Source organism: Lolium rigidum, chromosome 6 (genome assembly GCF_022539505.1).
Source record: "Lolium rigidum isolate FL_2022 chromosome 6, APGP_CSIRO_Lrig_0.1, whole genome shotgun sequence".
Taxonomy (NCBI): domain Eukaryota; kingdom Viridiplantae; phylum Streptophyta; class Magnoliopsida; order Poales; family Poaceae; genus Lolium; species Lolium rigidum.
Genome location: NC_061513.1, coordinates 308,507,974 through 308,527,302, shown reverse-complemented (window position 1 = coordinate 308,527,302; position 19,329 = coordinate 308,507,974). Strand labels below are relative to the sequence as shown.

Here is a 19,329-nt window from a genome sequence, read left to right as displayed (position 1 = left end):
TGCCTACGAAGTTCACGTGCATAGTCGTCGAGCAGATTCTTTGCGGCTTGGGACGGTGTGTTCAAAAATGACTTAGCCCACTTCTTTTGCACATCGAATATACCGGCTTGGGCTCGCCCTCTATTTTCTTCTTGCAGCTCGCCTTCCATTTCTCTAAATCAGCAGCCGCGCCGCCTCGACTTCCTCGGCACTACTTTCCCAAGGCCTCGTGGGGAGAGGCTTCGGTGATACCTCCGGTACCTTTGTTTTCTTAGGTACGTAAGGGTCCGGGTTAATAATCCAGGACTGCTGCTTCGCTTCTTCGCCGGAGGTGGATTGGGGGGCGGCGTCGCTGCCCGCCCGGGGCGGACTAGGGGCGGCGGCTGCTCACCCGCCGGAGGTGAATTGGGGGCGGCGTCGGCCCTCGTGAAGGAGGTGTAGGTGAAGCACCACCACCACCACCGCCACCGCTGCCACCACCACCACCGTAGGGGGTGGACTTGTTGGCGCCTCGCCCGGAAACTTGATAAACTTCTTCTGCCATAGAATGAGCTGGCGCTTGACATCTCCAAGTCTTGTCGCCCCTTCGGGTGTAGCAATGTCAATGTCCAGGTCCTCAAACCCTTGGACTATGTCCTCCACCGTGACACGAGCATAGCCATCTTGAATGGGGTTGTTGTGGTGGAGTGCTCCAGGTGGTAAGCACCGCCGATGGCTACCTTCATGGACATGTTCCCGATAGGATAATACGAGATGACATGCTTTCATCTCCTTTATATCGTCCACGGGGTAGCGAGGAGGCTCCGGTGCAGTAACTCCGACCACCGAGGCTCCGGTGCGGTAACTTCGATCGTCGGTGCACCAGCCGATGGGGCGTCCGTGGAAGCCATGCTGCTTCTCCGCGGCTGGCTTCCGAGATCCAATGGATGATCTTCATGCTGCGCCCGAGCTGCATCTCTTTCGGCTACTAGTACACTCACGGTTTTCTTCATCACATCCATTTCCGATACCAACTGCGCCACAACATCTTTTTCCCGATCCATCTTTCTCTTACGGCTTCGTAACCGTACGGGTCATCGTTCGGGGGAACCCTATTTTCCACGGAATGTGCCCCATGCCTCGTACACGTCCTCCGTGTTCGGGATTCCCGAGGGCTTTTGTCGGGCGTCGTTCTCTCTGTTGAACTTGATCCTCCCTCTTGAGCATCCCTCATTGCCTCAATAAGCTTTTTGGTGGGTGTAATTATTTTGCCCTGGTAAACACACTCCCCTGTCTCCGGGTTCAGCGATCCCCCATGCCCGTACCACCAGCTTTTGGCCCTTGGGTCCCATCCCTCCGTACCTGGACGGATTCCTCGCGCCCTCAGCTCGTTCTCCATCTTCTCCCACCTAGGCTGCCAAAAGCGATACCCTCCTGGCCCCATTTTATGATTGTACTCCTTCTTGGCCGCATTTTCCTTATTTTTTTCGATAGTTCAAGGAACTGCTCCGATTTCTTTTGCTTCACAAATTCTGGCCAATCATGTTGCAGTTTCTCATATTGTCCTTTGAAATCCGGAGTCTTGCCCTGGTTGACAAAGTCATGGGCTAGATTTTGCTTGTATTTCCGGAATGCGTTGGCCATCCTAGAAAGAGCGAACTGTTTGACTAGCTTGCGCCTCTTCTTGTTTTCCGCAATCTTGTTACCCTCCTCATCGTATTTGCGGTATTCCGGAGGTAGAACGAAATGTTCCAGAAGCTTGTTGAAGCAATCTTTTTTTGTTCTATTATCGACAAAAGTGAAACCAACACGTGCCTTCTTTGGCTCATTCCACTCCTGGAGGGTGATCGAGACGTTGTCTCTAACAACGGCTCCGCATTGGCCGACAAACTTGGTGGCGTTCTTGCTGGGCTCCGGCGTGCCTGCCGGTTGCTTCGTCGACAACATCGATGGTGCATGTTTCTCCTGCTTTCATCGTCTTGGTTGCGCCACGCTTTGACGTCGACGTACTCGATTGTTTCGACGATCCGGCCGAGGGCTATAATAAGAAAGAGAGGCGCGCGCGTTAGTACACACATATTTATTCAAATCAGTGAGTTTGTATCACCAGAGGCTCAATGTATATATATATACCTCGGCGCCGGAGGTGGTTGCTACTTTCAACTGAAGATTATCGTCGTTTATCGACGTTCCTTCGGCACCATCTTGCTGACCATGCCCTTCATCTTCACCCTCAAAGTTCGGATAAGAATCGATATCATCTTCTTCTTGTCCGGTCGGCACATATAGAACATCGCCTTTTATGATGCCGAAGATTTGTTCTTCAGCGTCCGGATCATAGTTGTCCATAATCGGGTCAGCTCTATCGTCCGCCATATGTCAGTCCTGAAAACATGTAGTCAAAACAAATTAATTAAGTGCAGAAGGGGGGCGGTGGCGGTGGCGAAAGTGCGGTGGCAAAAGGAGAGGGCGAGGAAGGGGTGGTGGGAGAGGGTGTCGCGGCGGATTCATCGGACAAGTGCCGTGGCGAGGGGGGGAGGGCGACGTGAACCGGTTGGGCAAACAGAGACGGCGCGGTCTCGTGCGCGCGCGGCGGCGCGCGGTCGGCGTCTCGTTGTGCGTGCACGGGCGGCGACGACTTACGGCGACGACTTACGGCCGGCGTCTCGTTGTGCGTGCACGGGCCGCGACGACTTAAGAAAAATGATGTAATAGTATATTTTTTTGAGTTCTTTTTAAAAGTGAAAAATACGAAAGTAAAAATTTAGTTCATTTTTTGACAAACTTTTATTATTAAGTTATTTTTGTTAAATTTTGTTAAGTTATTTCTTGTTACTTTATAAAATTTTGTTATACATGTTAAAGTCAATTTTTTATTAAGTGGCCGGGAGATTTATTATTAAGTCAATGTGTGTTTAGTAAAAAAACAAAAAACAAAAAACAAAAAACAAAAAAAGGGCGCCGGCCGTCTCTCTTTCTCTCTCTCGTTTCTCTCGTCCGGCCGTCGGCGCGCGCGCGACGGCCGGCGGGCGAGGCGACGAGCGAGGCAAGGGCGGCGGCGCGGCGAGGCAAGGGCGGCGGCGGGCGAGGCGCCGGCCGGTACCTTGGGCGGCGGCGCGGTTCGTTCGATCCGTTCGGCGCGCGGCCGGCGGTGCCGTGTAGCAGCGAGCGAGCGCGGCAGCGACGGCGCCGAGGCGCGCGGAGGCGTCGAGGCGCGGCGGAGGCGCGGCGGCGACGGCGTCAGGCGAGGGCGGCAGCGCGGTCGGGCGAGGCGACGGGGCGGCGCGCGGCGAGGAGACGAAGTGATCGAGAAGATCCGCGGCGGTTCGCGCCGCGAAATATATAGGGACCCCCCCTTTGGTCGCGGTTGGTGTGGCCAACCGCGACTAAAGGTACCCCTTTAGTCGCGGTTGGCCACACCAACCGCGACCAAAGGTGTTTTTCGCCCGAATTTCGTTTCCCGCGGAAAATACCTTTAGTCGCGGTTTGGGAGGCCAACCGCGACTAAAGGCATTTTTCAAAATGCTTTTCTTTTTCAAAATCTTAAAAATACAAATAATATATCAATAAATTCAGAAAAATAAAAATAATTCAATTCAAAATCTTAAAAATACAAATAATATATCAATAAATTCAGAAAAATAAAACTAATTCAATTCAAAATCTTAAAAATACAAATAATATATCAAAAAATTCATAAAAATATAACTAATTCAAATAAAAATCTTAAAAATACATATAATATATCAAAAAATTCAGAAAAATAAAACTAATTCAATTCAAAATCTTAAAAATACATATAATATATCAAAAAATTCAGAAAAATAAAACTAATTCAATTCAAAATCTTAAAAATACAAATTATCAAAAATTCATAAAAATAAAATTAATTCAATTCAAAAGTTCGTTGGCCCCCTCTTCCCGCCTCTTTCCGCCGACCCCTCTTCCCTCCTCGTCTTCCCGCCATTTCTTCCCCGTCTTCCCGCCTCTTTCTTCCCGCCAATTGTTTCCCGCCAATTTCTTCCGGCCTCTTTCTTCCCGCCAATTTTTCCCGCCAATTTCTTCCCGCCACTTTCTCCCCGCCTCTTTCTTCCCGCCTCATGTCTTCCCGCTCCCATTTTTCCCGCCATTTGTCACTACATATAGGTAGCCCGGCTTGGCCAGCATCACATCTCTACAATCTCTCATCACTCTCTCATGGCTTCCACCGCACCCACTCTAACCTACCGGCGGGTGGAGGAGCTTTGCGCCTCGAACTACCCTTGCCCTCCGGGCTACCGCGTCCCCGCCGGCCGGAGCCTAAGCGCCGGCGGCGTGCCGGTCCCTCCCGTCCCTCGGGTACTGCGCGCCGGGCGGCCATCACGAACCACTACTACCTCGACCTCACGCCGGAGCGGCGGATGAATCCCGCCGGCATCCCGATAACCAGCATACTTGGGACGCCTTCTTCATCAATCGGCGTGAGAGGGCGCTCGCCGTGTATGAGGAGGACGGTCCGCCTCCCGGAAACTTCCACGAGGCCGGCCATCGGCTATGGTGGTACGGCCGGACTCGCGGAGCGTCATGGACTACATCACGGCCGGCGATATCCCCCGCCTGCGCTACCCTCAGTTCGAGCCACGAGCGCCGCCCGACGACAGCGACGACAGCGGCGACGACGACGCCGGCAACTTAGAAGGCGACGACTACCAGTACAACGGCGGCGGCTATGAAGACTACGAGTATGCATATTATACGCCTAGGCGGGAGTATGACTAAATCACTCCAAATTTCCTGTATGCAGGAGTATGACTTAGTCACTCCAAATTTCCTATATGCGGGAGTATGACTTAGTCACTCCAAATTTCATGTATGCGGGAGTATGACTTAGTCACTCCAAATTTCATGTATCATCGGTGCTATCTCGAGTCAATTGAATCATTCGAAAATGGACACCAAACACATCACGGGTAATATAATTCACATGATTCATTCAACAAAGTTTGGTACAATAAACTATTACACATCATTTCTTCCCTTGTGTCCCTGCTTGCTTACGATTGTGCCGTATCCATGGAGCATCCTCATCATTTAACTTAATGCTTGGGTCGGTGTTCACTTTGAAGGGCGGAATTTCAGCAAACATATTATAATCTTCCGACATGTCTGTCTTGTCCTCCACTCCCACGATGTTTCTTTTCCCTGAAAGAACAATGTGGCGCTTTGGATCATCGCATGATGTACCGATCGTTTTCTTATCTTTCCGTTTCCTCGGTTTGCTACTCATGTCCTTCACATAGAAAACCTGAGCGACATCTTTCGCTAGGACGAATGGTTCGTCAAGATAACCAAGATTGTTGAAATCCACCATTGTCATTCCGTATTGCTGGTCCACCTTTACCCCACCTCCTGTTAGCTTGAACCATTTGCACGGAACAAAGGGACCCTAAAGGAGGGTCCGTAGTCAAGTTCCCATATCTCCTCTATGTAACCATAATATGTGACCTTTTGCCCATTCTCGGTTGCTGCATCAAAGCGGACACCACTGTTTTGGTTGGTGCTCTTTTTATCTTGGGCGATCGTGTAAAATGTATTCCCATTTATCTCGTACCCTTGGAAAGTCGTTATAGTCGAAGATGGTGTCTTGGCCAACATGTACAGCTGATCTACAACCTTATTGTCACTCATTAAATGTTTTCTCAACCAACTGCCGAAAGTCTCCATGTGGGCCTTCCTAATCCAGGATTCGAGGCTTCCCGAGATTGTCCGAGCGTAAAATATTCTTGTGTTTCTCAAAGTACGGAGCCACCAAGCTGGAATTGGTCAGAACTCGTGTGGTGTGCTTCGAGTCGAGAGAATGGCCGTCCATACATATCATTGATTTCCTTCCGATCGTGCCTTTTCCACTTAGTCTCCCCTCGTGCCGCGATTGAGGAAGACCAATCGGCTTAAGGTCGGGAACAAAGTCAACACAAAACTCAATTACCTCCTCATTTCCATAGCCCTTGGCGATGCTTCCTTCCGGCCTAGCACGGTTACGAACATATTTCTTTAATACTCCCATGAACCTCTCGAAGGGGAACATATTGTGTAGAAATACGGGACCGAGAATGGAAATCTCATCGACTAGGTGAACCGGGAGGTGCGTCATAATATTGAAGAAGGATGGCGGGAACACCAACTCGAAACCGACAAGACATTGGATCACATCGTTCCGTAACCGTGGTAGAACTTCCGGATTGATTACCTTCCGAGAGATTGCATTGAGGAATGCACATAGCTTCACAATGGCTACTCGAACATTTTCCGGCAGAGCCCCTCAAAGCAATCGGAAGCAATTGCGTCATAATCACGTGGCGATCGTGAGACTTCGGGTTTTGGAACTTTTTCTCCGCCATGTTGATTATTCCCTTTATATTGGACGAGAATCCGGACGGGACCTTCATACTCGCTCGGGCATTCAAAAAAGATGACCTTCTCTTCTTTGGTCGAGTGTAGGCCGGCACGACCTTGAAACCGTTCCGGATGCAGGTCATCGGGGTCTTTCAAACTTTGTTCGGTCCTGCCGTGCTTCCTTTGTATCATTTGACTTCCCATACACGCCCAAGAAGCTTAGGAGGTTCACGCAAATATTCTTCGTAACGTGCATCACGTCGATTGCGAGAGCGGACTTCTAGGACTTTCCAATATTCTAGCTCCCGAATATAGATTTCTTCTTCCACATGGCTACGTGCTGTCACGGCTCCCTTCGGAGCCGATTGTCCGCCGAGACCCTTTCCAAAGATGACTTTCAAATCCTTGACCATATCAAATACCTCAGCACCAGTGTGTTCCGCAGGCTTCGGCCGGTGATCTGCCTTGCCGTTGTAATGCTTGCCTTTCTTTCTTATTGGATGACCTTTCGGAAGAAATCGACGATGCCCAAGGTACACGTTCTTCTTACAATTTGGCAAATGTACACTTTCGGTCTCATGTAAGCGAGTGCGTGCATGCATTGTATCCCTTATTTGACGAGTCCGGAAAGGTTACTAAGAGCAGGCCAATCGTTGATGGTTACGAAAAGCAACGCTCGTAGGTCAAATTCCTCTTCTTTGTGCTCATCCCACACACGGACACCGAGTCTGCCCCACGGCTGTAAAAGCTCATCAACTAATGGCCTTAGGTACACATCGATGTCGTTGCCGGGTTGCTTCGGACCTTGGATGAGCACTGGCATCATAATGAACTTCCGCTTCATGCACAACCAAGGAGGAAGGTTGTAGATGCATAGAGTCACGGGCCAGGTGCTATGGCTGGAGCTCGCTCGCCAAAAGGATTCATGCCATCCGTACTTAGACCAAATCTTATGTTCCTTGCGTCAGCTGCAAAATCTTTGAACTCTCTGTCGATCTTTCTCCATTGCGTTCCATCTGCGGGGTGTCTCAACTCCCCGTCCGACTTACGGTCCTCTTTGTGCCATCGCAACAACTTGGCATGCTCTTTGTTCCTGAACAGACGTTTCAACCGTGGTATTATAGGAGCATACCACATCACCTTGGCGGGAACCCTCTTCCTGGGTTTCCGGCCCTCAACATCGTCACCGGGGTCATCGCCTCGATCTTATAACGCAATGCGATGCATACCGGGCATTCATTCAAATTCTCGTATTCACCGCGGTAGAGGATGCAATCATTGATGCATGCATGTATCTTCGGAACCTCTAAACCTAGAGGGCGGACAACCTTCTTTGCTTCGTACGTCATCTGGCGGGCAACTCGTTATTCTTTGGAAACATATTCTTCAACATTTTCAGCAAGTTTTCAAATGCCGAGTCAGCTACACCTGCCCGTGCCTTCCATCTCAGCAAATCCAGTGTGCAGCCCAGATTTTTCGGACCATCATCGCATCCGGGGTACAGCGCCTTCCTGTGATCCTCTAACATGCGATCCAAATTCTCCCTCTCCTTTTCAGTTTCACAGTCGTCTCCGTGCATCAGCAATGGTCCGACCAAGATCATCAACCGGATCCTCTTCTTCACCTTCCCTTCACCTTCCCCTTCACCTTCAGCATCCTCCATGAAAGTATCACCGAAATGAGAAAGATAGCTTTCATCGATGAAATCATCCCCTTCTTCATCTTCTTCCATTATAACCCCTCTTTCTCCATGCTTGGTCCAACAATTATAGCTTGGCATGAAACCGTGCCGAAGCAGGTGCATGTGAACATCTCTTGAGGAAGAGTAACCCTTCTGATTCTTACACTTAACACATGGACAGATAACAAAACCCCCCTGCTTGTTCGCATTAGCCACTACGAGGAAATCTTTCAAACCCGTACTGAACTCGCCGGATAGTCGGTTACCGTACATCCATTGCCGATTCATCTGCATTATTATAATATAAAATATATAATTAACCATCATGCATTTGTTAAACTAACTAGCTACAAACAATATAAATTAAACAATGAACTACACACACATGCATATTGTATCAATGACGACACATCAAAGGTTCAAGTTGCTAACCGCGATCGAGGAGGAAAAAATAAATGAGAAAGCTCAAGTGTGGCTCCAACACTTCATATCATGTTTGTTTCATGCTCTTGGGGCATTTCATCAAACACCTTATGTGCATAAGAGGAACCAAAAGCAAACCTAACACTCACTTGTGAAGTTTGTGAAGAGAATGGCTCCAAATGGCTAAGTGTTGGTCTGCTGGATGGGTATATATAGGGAGGGGCTTTAGTCCCGGTTGGCCTGGCCAACCGCGACTAAAGGCCTTCGGCACTTTAGTCGCGGTTGGCCCGGCCAACCGCGACTAAAGCCCCCCACGTGCACCAGCCTGGCCACCGTGCGCCCTGGGCCCAGGCCTTTGGTCGCGGTTCGCCACACGAACCGCGACTAAAGACCCCATTAGTCGCGGTTCCTTTACCTTCGCGACTTATGGGGCTTCCCGGAAGCCTGTTTTTCTACTAGTGTAAGCTACCCATCCCCTCCGAGGACGATTACAACAACATTGACCCGGTAACATATGAGGGAATTTTCTATCAAGAGGAAGAGCAGTTCGGGGCTCTTCAAATAGACATAGGTCTTCAGGATCTCCACAACGATGTACAAATGCGTGGTGAGACCGTGGTGGACCTGAAGGACATAGCTATGCTCACCAAGCGCCATGCGAACAAAGACAACATTGTCGAGACTCAACCGGAACCCAATGCCGACCATGAATACTCATATGATACTGATTTTGATAGTGAGGCTGAGAACCCAATGCCTAGAGATGAGAGTGGTGATGAATGGTGAGGGTCTTTTATGCTTAGTACCTACATTATCATTATGCTTAATACATACATTTGTCATTATGCTTAGTACCTACATTATCATTATGCTTAATACATACATTTGTCATTATGCTTAATACCTACATTTTTCATTATGCTTAGTACCTATATTTGTCATTATGCTTAGTGTTTACTCATTTTCAACATGCTTATTAATTATTTTCTCTTTTCTTATGCAGGTAATTGCCCAATATGAGCGGACGGAAGGCATCATCGAGCTCCTTGCTTGATCGGATGCATCAGCGGAAGCCGTGGCCGGGTGCTTCCAGACGGAGTGGAAGACCCATTGTTCCCACCCGGCGTTACGAAGACGCAGACGGAGGGCGGGGAGGACGAGGGGGAGGACGAGCTGGAGGACGAGGGGGAGGACGAGCTGGAGGACGAGGGGGGAATGCACAGCTCCTTCTAGCTGACATTCCCTCTGCTTCTGGCTCAGTGGCTTCACAGTCTATGGACGAGGAGGAGGACACTAGGGAGGAGGAGGACACTAGGGAGGAGGAGGAGGAGTCTAGGGACGAGGAGGCTTCGACGGAGATGGCTCCGAAGAAGTTGCGGATTCGTGGGGAAGCGCAGGTTCCCGATGAGAGTAAGGAACCTGCTACGGAGGATGAGAAGTGGCTCCTTGTCCCAGGAAAGATAAAGTAAGTAGTAAGGTGATTTCATTTTCGTTATGACACTTAGCATTTTCTAATGTATGATAATTGTGCAGGAATTTCACATATACGGGGAAGAATGTCCGCGTGCCAGGGAGTCTGATTGGAGCTGCTATTAGGAAGTACTGGCCTGGGATGTACACTCCGGTCCTTGGGGGCGAGTCCAAGCTAGCCTACACTTGGGAAGACTATGAGATAGCGCCTTACCCTGGCTTTACTTCCGCCGCCGACGCCGTGATCAAGAAGTTTTGGGTACGTAATGCATACTCTTTGGGTTTCGTTCATATGTAGTTGATAACCCCACCGTGATAACTCATGCCTCTCACACTTTCGTTATGCTTGATTGCAGCGCAATTATAGGGTGGCGACCGAGCATAAGGAGAGGACTGGACGTGATCCTCCGTAACATGTGTCGGAAGTTGACACGGCAGCGAAGTGGTACAACCGGAGGATCACGTGCATCGGCCACTTCTATGCCGAGCAGGGCGTAAGGTACACAAAGCCTCGAGATTGTGCAGGACTCGCCCCGGCTATGACGATAGAGGACTTCATGTCGGTAAGTAATTGTCAATGCGATTCTATGTACTCGCGACTAACTTGCAACTATATTGTTTGTTCTTCAAATGAGTTTTGATTTTGCAGAGTTGTACCACATTGGGCTGATAATAATAAGAGGGCCGCCTTCATGGAGTTGGTCAAGAATTGGGTCGGGAAAACCCCGATTTCAAGGCCGTGAGCGACCGGAACAAGGCCAACCGTGGGAATCAGTGGAACACACAAGTGCGGGGAGCAGCAGCACCGATCGCTATCGGGAGCGTCTGGTACATATAAAAATGGAACAAGCTGCATTTTTTTATTTTCGATGATATGCATAACATTTGTTTTGTGATGCAGGGGAAGAAGCTCGGGAGGGAACTTGGTGAGATGGAAGCGTGGACGCACATGAAGCTGGTGACGCCCCGTCCGAACGAGCCTCGGCCCGCGCCTGAGATGTACTACGGCAAGGCCAAAGAGAACAAGGAAAGATACTGCGAGGAGTACGCCAAGCTCCATCCGGAGGTGGAGGACCCTATGACCGAGCCGGTCGACGAGGTGGCGATGATGCCGGCGGGGTCCGGCCAGCCGCATGGACGTCCCGCCCGCCTTCGCCGGGGGTTTCAAGCCTCGAAGAACTTCACGCAGATCAAGGCTACCCTCCCTCCCGGCAGCCTACGCTACCTCCTCGCGGACTACATGCCGTTCTCGGGTAGAGGTAGATGTAAGTCATCCACACTTCCATCCTCTCGTTTTGACTCTTGTTCCCGAATGGCTATGTTGATGAGACGCATTATTTCTGAAATTGTAGACTCAGCTCGAGGAGGCCTATGCGGTAGCTTACGAGGAGTATCTCGAGAAGATTAAGGAGCATGACCTTGTGAAAGATGCCTATGTCCAGTGGACGAGCAACCAGATGGCGGTAAGTTTCAATCTCTATGGTTGCAAAACATCATAAGTCCCCATGTTTGAATCTGAGCTATCTCTCCCGTTTCTTGCAGAGTTTCACTCGGTTCATGATGACTGGAGTGCGAGAGGAACCACTCCCGCGAGCCACCTCATCCGGGGCCGACGCCGTTGTTCCCGTCCAAGGAGGAGTTCTATATCATGTACAAGCGTCAGCGTCAGTTGACCCCGGTAAGTTGCTAACTTGGCTAAGTTGCTAACTTGGTGTGACATGGCTAAGTTGCTAACTCCCTTCAACATGTAGGGATTGGGAGAATCCGGGAACGACGCTCCTGATGGTACGCCGATGCACCCCGGTCGTCGTTCTCCTCGGTGCTTCGCCGAACCTCGGCATGGTTCTCGCTTCCGGTGGCTCTCGTCGTGGTTCTACCTCCCCGAGCACCGTCGAAATACAGCGGCCTCACTTCACCCACTCGGAGCTAGATCGTCTGGAGCTAGATCGTCACTCGGGTGGTGCACCACCATAGTTTCTATATTGTACTAGCTACATGACACATGCTATATGTGTAGAATGATCTATGTAGGATGACTATATGTACCGTATTGCTTGTGTGCTATATTTGTACTAAATTTGGGATTTGGTGCCATATTTGTGCTATATCTGTGATGTGAGCTATATGTGTGCAATTCATATATGATAGTGCTATTTTATATGCAATTGTTGTGCAAATGGAGCAAAATCAGGGAAATAAAAAAAATCTGGGCAGCAGCTGTGCCGACGGTGTCACCGTCGGCACAGGCCCATAGCTGTGCCAAATGGCAGGGCATGTGCCGACGGTGACACAGGGCATGTGCCGACGGTGACACCGTCGGCACAGCTGCTGCGGTTCGCGCCATTTTTTTCCCAGTTTGAAATGTCGTGCGTTCACGCCGTTTCTGGGAAAAAACAGGACTGCATGTGCCGACGGTTACACCGTCGGCACAGGGGGGACGGTAACGGCGAGGTGGGTCACGGCGAGCCGGCTGCGCCGACGGTAGTACGGCCGACGGCCACCGCCCAGCCGTCGGCGTACGCGTGTGCCGACGGTGGAGTCCTGTGCCGACGGTGAGCGCGCCGCCCCCGACGCGATCTGTGCCAACGTGAAGACGCCGACGGTCACCGTCGGCAGAGACGGTGCCGACGGTGCTCCACCCTGTGCCGACGGTGCGGGGCCGTCGGTGCGTTCATTTTGGAACCGATTCTATAATATATTTTTTAAATCGCTATCCCCACATATGTTGTTCCTCATTCAGATGCAGGCCATGCGTCCATAGAATACGCAGCCGTAGAATAGCCAGGTCGTCGAGGGTTTTCACATGACTATTTCCAAAAATGAATAAAATGAATAGCTAGCAAAAAGCCAGCAACATTTTAAAACGACAATGAAAATTATTATGTACGCAGAAGTAGAAGTTAGGTCGCTGCAGTACATAGGTCATATTGTACACATCATGTTCATTTCACTCAGAAATAGTTTTATAGGCAAACTATACAAACTCATGAGTGCTAAGTATAGATTTATCATCAATAAATCACAACAGCGTCTTAAGCTTTGGGGAAAATGGTGATCGACTCGCATGGCCGCCACCTTGTGTTGGGAAAAAAGTATGCCTGAGAAGGCTTTCCTTAAACCATTGTCCTGTATTCGTTGGATGGTCTATTTCCCACTGAAATTCATCCAGTAAGTTACCATTGTCGTCGTGGTAAAGTTGGTGTAAGTATGGCTCCACATAGTAGACAAGCACGCTATATTTTTCATGGCATAAAAGCATGCTACCGCAGTATCTTCCCACTGGTAACTTAATCTGACACCTCAGTGACCAGGTCACACTCTCATAGTCCTGCAGCACCCATATTTGCATGATCCCACCATCTAAGCACTCAATGCCAAGCCTACCTTCCATGTCAAGCAAATATCGAGTCCCTCTAGCAGCAGTGGGAGCCCTCATGGACCTAAACGATTCTTTCAATGTGTCAAAAATGAGCAGTCGATCTAACCCGTAGCTATGTAAGCTCCAGTGGAGGCAGCCATTGAGCAGAATAGGAGGACGCCACGTGTATGAATGCCTTCCGGCCAGCAAGTACACCGTCGACCTAGTACAAGCAGAGGCCACTGGGCACCACCCTATGCACCTCGGCTTCTGGTTCTTGGAGGAGCCGACTGTGAGGATTTGGTAGCCACCGCGAAGCTTGCGTTCCCCCCTCCAGAACAGAATTTGGTACTCGCCGGACCGGCGTGGGTGTGGATACATCCCTTTAATATTGCACCCAGCGGCACCTTTCAGGCCAGGGAGCGCGAGCCTTTGGTGTGTGGCTGGTTTGATGATGCTGAAACGGGGCGTCGGTAGGGAGATCAGGAGGAGGCCATCGCAGGAGGCATGTATCTTTTTGTACAGACCGGCGTCAAGGACATGCCGGCGTTTGGCAGGGGCTTCACGGATATCAAAAGTGTCAACCTCGTAGTTCGAGGGGCTGACTTCGTGGAGAACGAGGGGGAGCGATGGCTGGCGGCTGTAGTGCTCGAGCAGGAACTCCTTGTTGGTGGTGGCAACACGCCATGACCTGCTGACGGCGCCACATTGGAGGACGTCCCTGGACGGTAGCCTCATGAATATCTCTTGGGTGATGATCATCTCAGGCAGTTCGTCAAAGGCGGTAGCAGCCATGATGTCCGGCGCCACGGCAATCGGCCGGAAACAAAGAAAGGCTGCGTCCGACTATCGATAGAGACAAGTATTGTGGACCTGAGGGAGCAATGCCATATATGTGACCAGTTAAAATACGTAATCTCCAAGGAAACGTACTGGCCTACTGCTACTGGGGCAAAGCCCAATTCACAGAAACGCGTCCCTCACGTTACCCTCCAAACGTAGGGGACACGGCACCGAGTCAGACACGGACATATATCTTTCCTTTCCACCAACACAAGATTTCCTTCAACAACGAACTTGTCGACATTTTAAAGCAAACGAAGGTCCATCGTCTTCCTTGCTGCCCAAAATCAACCGCCCAGAACTCTCGCCTCTCTGGTTAACTTGACCACATAGCTAGATTGGTGAGTATAAATTGCATTGTCTCCATCAATAAAAAATTTAAACCCCTTTATATCCTCCGTGTTAATTCAAAGGCAACTTATCGTTGTTTTCCGCAGATGGATCATCCAAGGCCAGACAAAGGCCGCGAAACTGTGTTCGACGACCTCCCTGAGTCAATCATGGCCGGGGAGATATTCATGAGGTTGCCGGCGAAGGACGTCCTCTGCTGTGGTGCCGTCAGCAGGTCATGGCGTGGCACCACCACCAACAAGGAGTTCCTGCTCGAGCACCACAGCCGCCAGCCGTTGCTCCCCCTCATCGTCTTCCCTCACGAAACCAGCTCCCTGATCCGCACGGTTGATGCCTTCGACATCCGTCGAGCCCCCGCCGAGCGTCGTCCTGTCCTCGGGTTCAACGACTGCATCCATGGTCAAACATTCAGTATATGTGCCTCGTGCGACGGCCTTCTCCTGCTCTCCCTAATGAACTACGTCCGATTCAGCATCGTCAACCCAGCCACACGCCAGTGGCTGGCGCTCCCTCGCCTAGCCGGGGCTAGTGGCAACATCGCGGGGATGTACCCAAGCCCAAGCCGTTCCGATGAGTACCGCATCCTGTTTTGGAGGGGTAAGCATGAGGTTCGCAATGCTGGCTACTACGTCCTCACAGTGGGCTCCTCCCAGAAGCCGAAATACTTGGGGCTGCCAGCTGCCTCCGCTTGCATAAAGGAGGCGGTGATGAAGGCTGGAATGAATCCATGCTGGTGGAGTCCACCTGTTCTGCTTAAGGGTTGCCTTCACTGGAACCGCTCAATAGATTGGAACCGCAGCCCTTGGAACCGCGGCTCAAGCGATAGAGTATTTGTTTTTGACATACTGGAAGAGTCATTTAGGTTTATGACCTCTCCGGACAACGTTAGAGGCTTTCGGGTTTTGTTTCAGATGGAAGGCATGCTTGGCATGAGGTGCTTAGATACGAACGAGGGGGTTATGCAAATATGGGTACTGCATGACTACGAGCGAGAGGCCTGGTCACTTAAGTGTCAGATCGATTTGCCAACCACAAAGTATTGGTATCGTACGATTATGTCTGATAAAAGCGATATGCTGGTCTGCTATTTGGAGTCGTTCTTACACCAACTTCACTACGATGATAACGGGAAGTTACTGGAGAAATTTCAGTGGGAAACACAGTCTCCAGACATTACTGAACACTGGTTCAAAGAGAGCCTTGTCAGGCATACTTTTTTTCCAAAGCGCAGATGTAGCCGTGTGAGACAAGCACGATTTTTCAGAATGCTTTAGGTATTGCTGGGATGATTGATAATCAGTCTTAGTACTCCTGGGAGTTTGTATAGCATGCAGATAAAACTATTTTGTAGTGAAATGGACATGTTGCCTTCAATGATAATCTATTGGATCGGCTAATTAACTTCTATTTGTTCGTAAAGTATAATTGCCACTATCTGATTCTGTAGATACTTTGTTAGCTCAACGTTTAATTTTTCGATTCTTTTGACCTCGAGGACTTGGCTGCGGCGAGCACCATCCGAGAGACACTTTGGTGCTTTTTAAAAATATTGGAGTGGTTAGAAAATAAACTTGTCCCTCAACAAATAAGAGTTATTATTAGAGTGGTATAAGATGCTTTCCAAGATCAAACAAGGAAACAGAGTAACGTTTCACACAGCACTGACCTTCTAATCCCAATGATAATTTTTCCAACTCATCAGTTGTTCGCCGTGCTTGATTCTGATTGCTGGTTTTAAATCTTGTTGCTAGAAGATCCCAACAATCAGCATGAGAAGATGCTCTGCAGCTGCTCAATGATCATCAGTCGACAGAATGTATACTCAATCTAAACACTTGGGACACAAAGCTTCAGAATTGATACAAAAATCTCGAATAAAAATGTGTTGAAGCAATTCTGCACACAAGTTAGAAAAGTTAGTAAGCTTGTTTCCTCTTTACAAACAAAGATTGTTCTTTGTTATCCTTCTGTTACAAACAATGGAACAGAGAACAATTCAGCTTACCAGTGTACAGACTATCTTCCATCGTCCCAGTATCAGCTTCATCCTGCATCATCCTAAATTCCTAACGCCATTATCTATATGAGCATGGAACATCCAATCGCCCCAGCACCTAGCTTCGAGCTCGAGGAATTTCCGAGAATTGCACATGTCTCAGCAGAGGTTTCATCGACTATCAATTCGTATGTATGCATTGACCTCCTACGATGGCAGTGCCTCCGGCGATGCCCAGAAATGGCAGCCTTTGATTCTGTCCCTACAAGATCTTGACGGGAGCGGTGGAGCAGAAGGTGTCCCGTTGCCCGCCGGCGCCGACACGGAAGTGCCAGAGGCGGCCTTTGGCGGCGACGAGGTTGTCCTCGCAGAGGTACTCCCTGGCGTACCAGCGCTCCACGGTCCGATCCACGTCGTGCACCGCCACGTCCACCACCCCGCCACCGCCCGCCGCGGCGGCCGCCCGGGCGAGTGCTGCGGCCGTGTAGATGGCGCCCATCCGGCCGGGCTCCTCCGGTCCGGCCCCGCTCGGCCCGTCGACGACGACCACGTCCCACCTGGCGTCGAGCACCTCCCGCGGCAGCGAGGTCAGCGCCAGCCGGCACCCGGACTTGCGCACCGTCCCCGTCGGCCGCGCGCACGCCGGGCCCGCCGCCCGCGCGCGCCGCAGCAGCGCCCACGCCTCCCCGGCCGCGTCGGGGTACCCCGCCCGGTGGACGGCGCACGAAGAGCCGCCGACACGGCCCGCGAGCACGCGGCGCGCGGCGTCCCCATCCTCAGCACTGTCGGTGACGAAGGCGGTGGCGGCGCCCGGCCCGGAGTTGACGGCGGCGAGCGCGAGGAGCTGCGGCGAGAGGCCGAACACCAGCAGCCTGCACGGCGCGCGCGCGGCGACGACGGAGCGGAGCAAAGCGAACTCTTTGGCGGCGAGGCCGTCGTTCCTGGCGGCGGTGCCGTTGCCGGACTCCCACTCCGCGCGGTGGAGATGAGCGGTCGAGGAGGCGCCGGCGGAGGGGTGGGTGATGAGGAGGAACTTGATGAAGGAGAGCGTGGAGAAGACGACGAGGATGGTGATCAGCAGCTGCTTCGGCGACATCATCGTCCTGCTCCCGCCGATGCTTATCGGAATCTGAATTCTTGGCGACATCATCTTGCTCGCTTCTCGATCTAACCCTCTCACTCTCCCGCTCTACTGATTTCTTGATCGACCGGTCTGCTTCTCCATTTCTCGCCGATTCCTCTCACCAGATCTCAGGCTGTTGGTCTGAAATCTGAATCTTCCTGCTCTGTTGCCTTGCTTGTCCTCCGCAGGTCTGCTGCCGGTAGGTAGATTTGACTTTTTTTTTTCGTGCTCTGATCGTTGGTGATGTCCTCCGCAGGTCTTTCTTTTTTTCTTTTGAAAAGATGTCCTCCGCAGGTCTGTTGAGGTGTCATCGAGTTCTCTGAACCTGTTTTATTTTTTTACTGTACAACATACAAAAATTCATTTTGCTTGCAATGCTGAAATCATAGGTTGTTCATACCCCCTCAGGTATAATATGTAAGAAATTCGTTAACACAACCTCCGTTCTAACAACTTTGATCAAGAATTTGTTTGCATGAAAAAATACACAATGGAATAAGTCTACATAGAATTTAATTTGCCAAAAAACTACGATAACTGTAATAAATATATATAATATACATGCAATTTCGAATCAATATCAACTAATACAATATGAATATATATTTCATATTATGTCTACATATTATAAAATTTTATGATATTTTATTTAGAATTTCCACACCCCACACAGGATGGAAGCTTTGGGCACTAAGTGCACGCCCCTTTCATAAAATTTGACTAAACTTTATATTTTGTAAATTTTGCATAAAATTATACTTCGTTTTGGAAATATAAGGAGAGTATCTCTTAGATCGAGAAGGCTTTCGGTGATCCATGGGGCGGAAGTAACACTCACCAAGGTTTGAGCACTCATCCGTATCGGTGGGCGGTGGCCTTGGAGACTCAGAGTAGTCCAACCTGGTCGGTGTGTACGACACGCCACACACTCGTAGGTTGTAGGTTGGGCCGACCTAGTTTCCTTTTTCTGTTTTCTTGATTTTTCTTTCTTTCTTATTTTCTGTTATTTCTATTCCGTTTATTCTTTCAACCTTTTTGAAAATCAAAACATTTATAAAAATCAATTTTTAATAAATCTAGACATTTTTTATTTGGGTTTTTTATATCAAATTTAAACATTTTTTAGAGATTTAAACTTTGGAAAAAAAATTAAAATTGAAATTTGAATACTTTTTGTGATTGAACAATTTTTGTGATGAGTATTCCTATTTTTTTTGAAATTGTTATAGTAACATTTTTAGGAGACTTAATGTTTTTCAAATAAATAAATATTTTTCATTTTAAATTTGAACAAATTTAAATCTAAGTTATCTATAAATATAAACATTTTAAAATTTAAAAGCATTTTCAAAAAAAATATACTAAAAAAGTAGTTTCTAAAAAAGTAAAATATTTTTGAAACCTGGCGGCTTTTTAAATCTGGAAATTTTCAAAATTTGAACAAAATCAAGTCTGATTTTTTTAGACGAAATTGAAATTTTTTGAACTGAACATTTTAAAAAACCAACATAAACTGCAGAGAAAGCAAAAACAACTGAAAGGATCAGGAAAAGTTTGTTCTCGGACGAAGAGCGATCGAGAAAACCGCTCAACAGAGTTAACGGGCCAGCCCAAAAACAGGGTGTGCGGTGGTTAGTCTGTGACTACCTGGTCGGCATATAGGATTTGCCTCGTAGTACGGCCCAAGATAGACTGAAACGAGAAGGGAAGCGGCAACAACACCAGCACGCGCGGCGGCGCTACGCTCACCGGCG

General features: G+C 49.4%; 1 protein-coding gene across 3 annotated transcripts; it reads right to left on the bottom strand.

Annotated features, from left to right (window-relative positions):
* Nucleotides 1-14,049: 14,049 nt before the first annotated feature.
* Nucleotides 14,050-17,792, bottom strand: LOC124665204 (glucuronoxylan 4-O-methyltransferase 1-like). 3 transcript variants are annotated; one of them, XR_006990504.1, is made up of 3 exons: nt 16,462-17,792; nt 16,123-16,244; nt 14,050-14,844 (listed from the first exon to the last, which is right to left on the bottom strand). XR_006990504.1 is itself a non-coding variant. In XM_047202624.1 (1 exon), exon 1 carries the CDS (start codon nt 17,600-17,602, stop codon nt 16,715-16,717), a length of 888 nt encoding a protein of 295 aa, XP_047058580.1. In that variant the 5' UTR covers nt 17,603-17,792; the 3' UTR covers nt 16,364-16,714. The 3 variants fall into 3 exon arrangements, 1 of the variants encoding a protein (XP_047058580.1); XR_006990503.1 differs by lacking the exon at nt 14,050-14,844 and having other exon boundaries at nt 14,854-16,244; XM_047202624.1 differs by lacking the exons at nt 14,050-14,844; nt 16,123-16,244 and having other exon boundaries at nt 16,364-17,792.
* Between the last annotated feature and the right edge of the window lie 1,537 nt (nt 17,793-19,329).

Coding starts and splice junctions, on each gene's coding strand:
- LOC124665204 (XM_047202624.1), bottom strand. CDS start 17,602: ATGATGTCGCCAAGAATTCAGATTCCGATAAGCATCGGCGGGAGCAGG.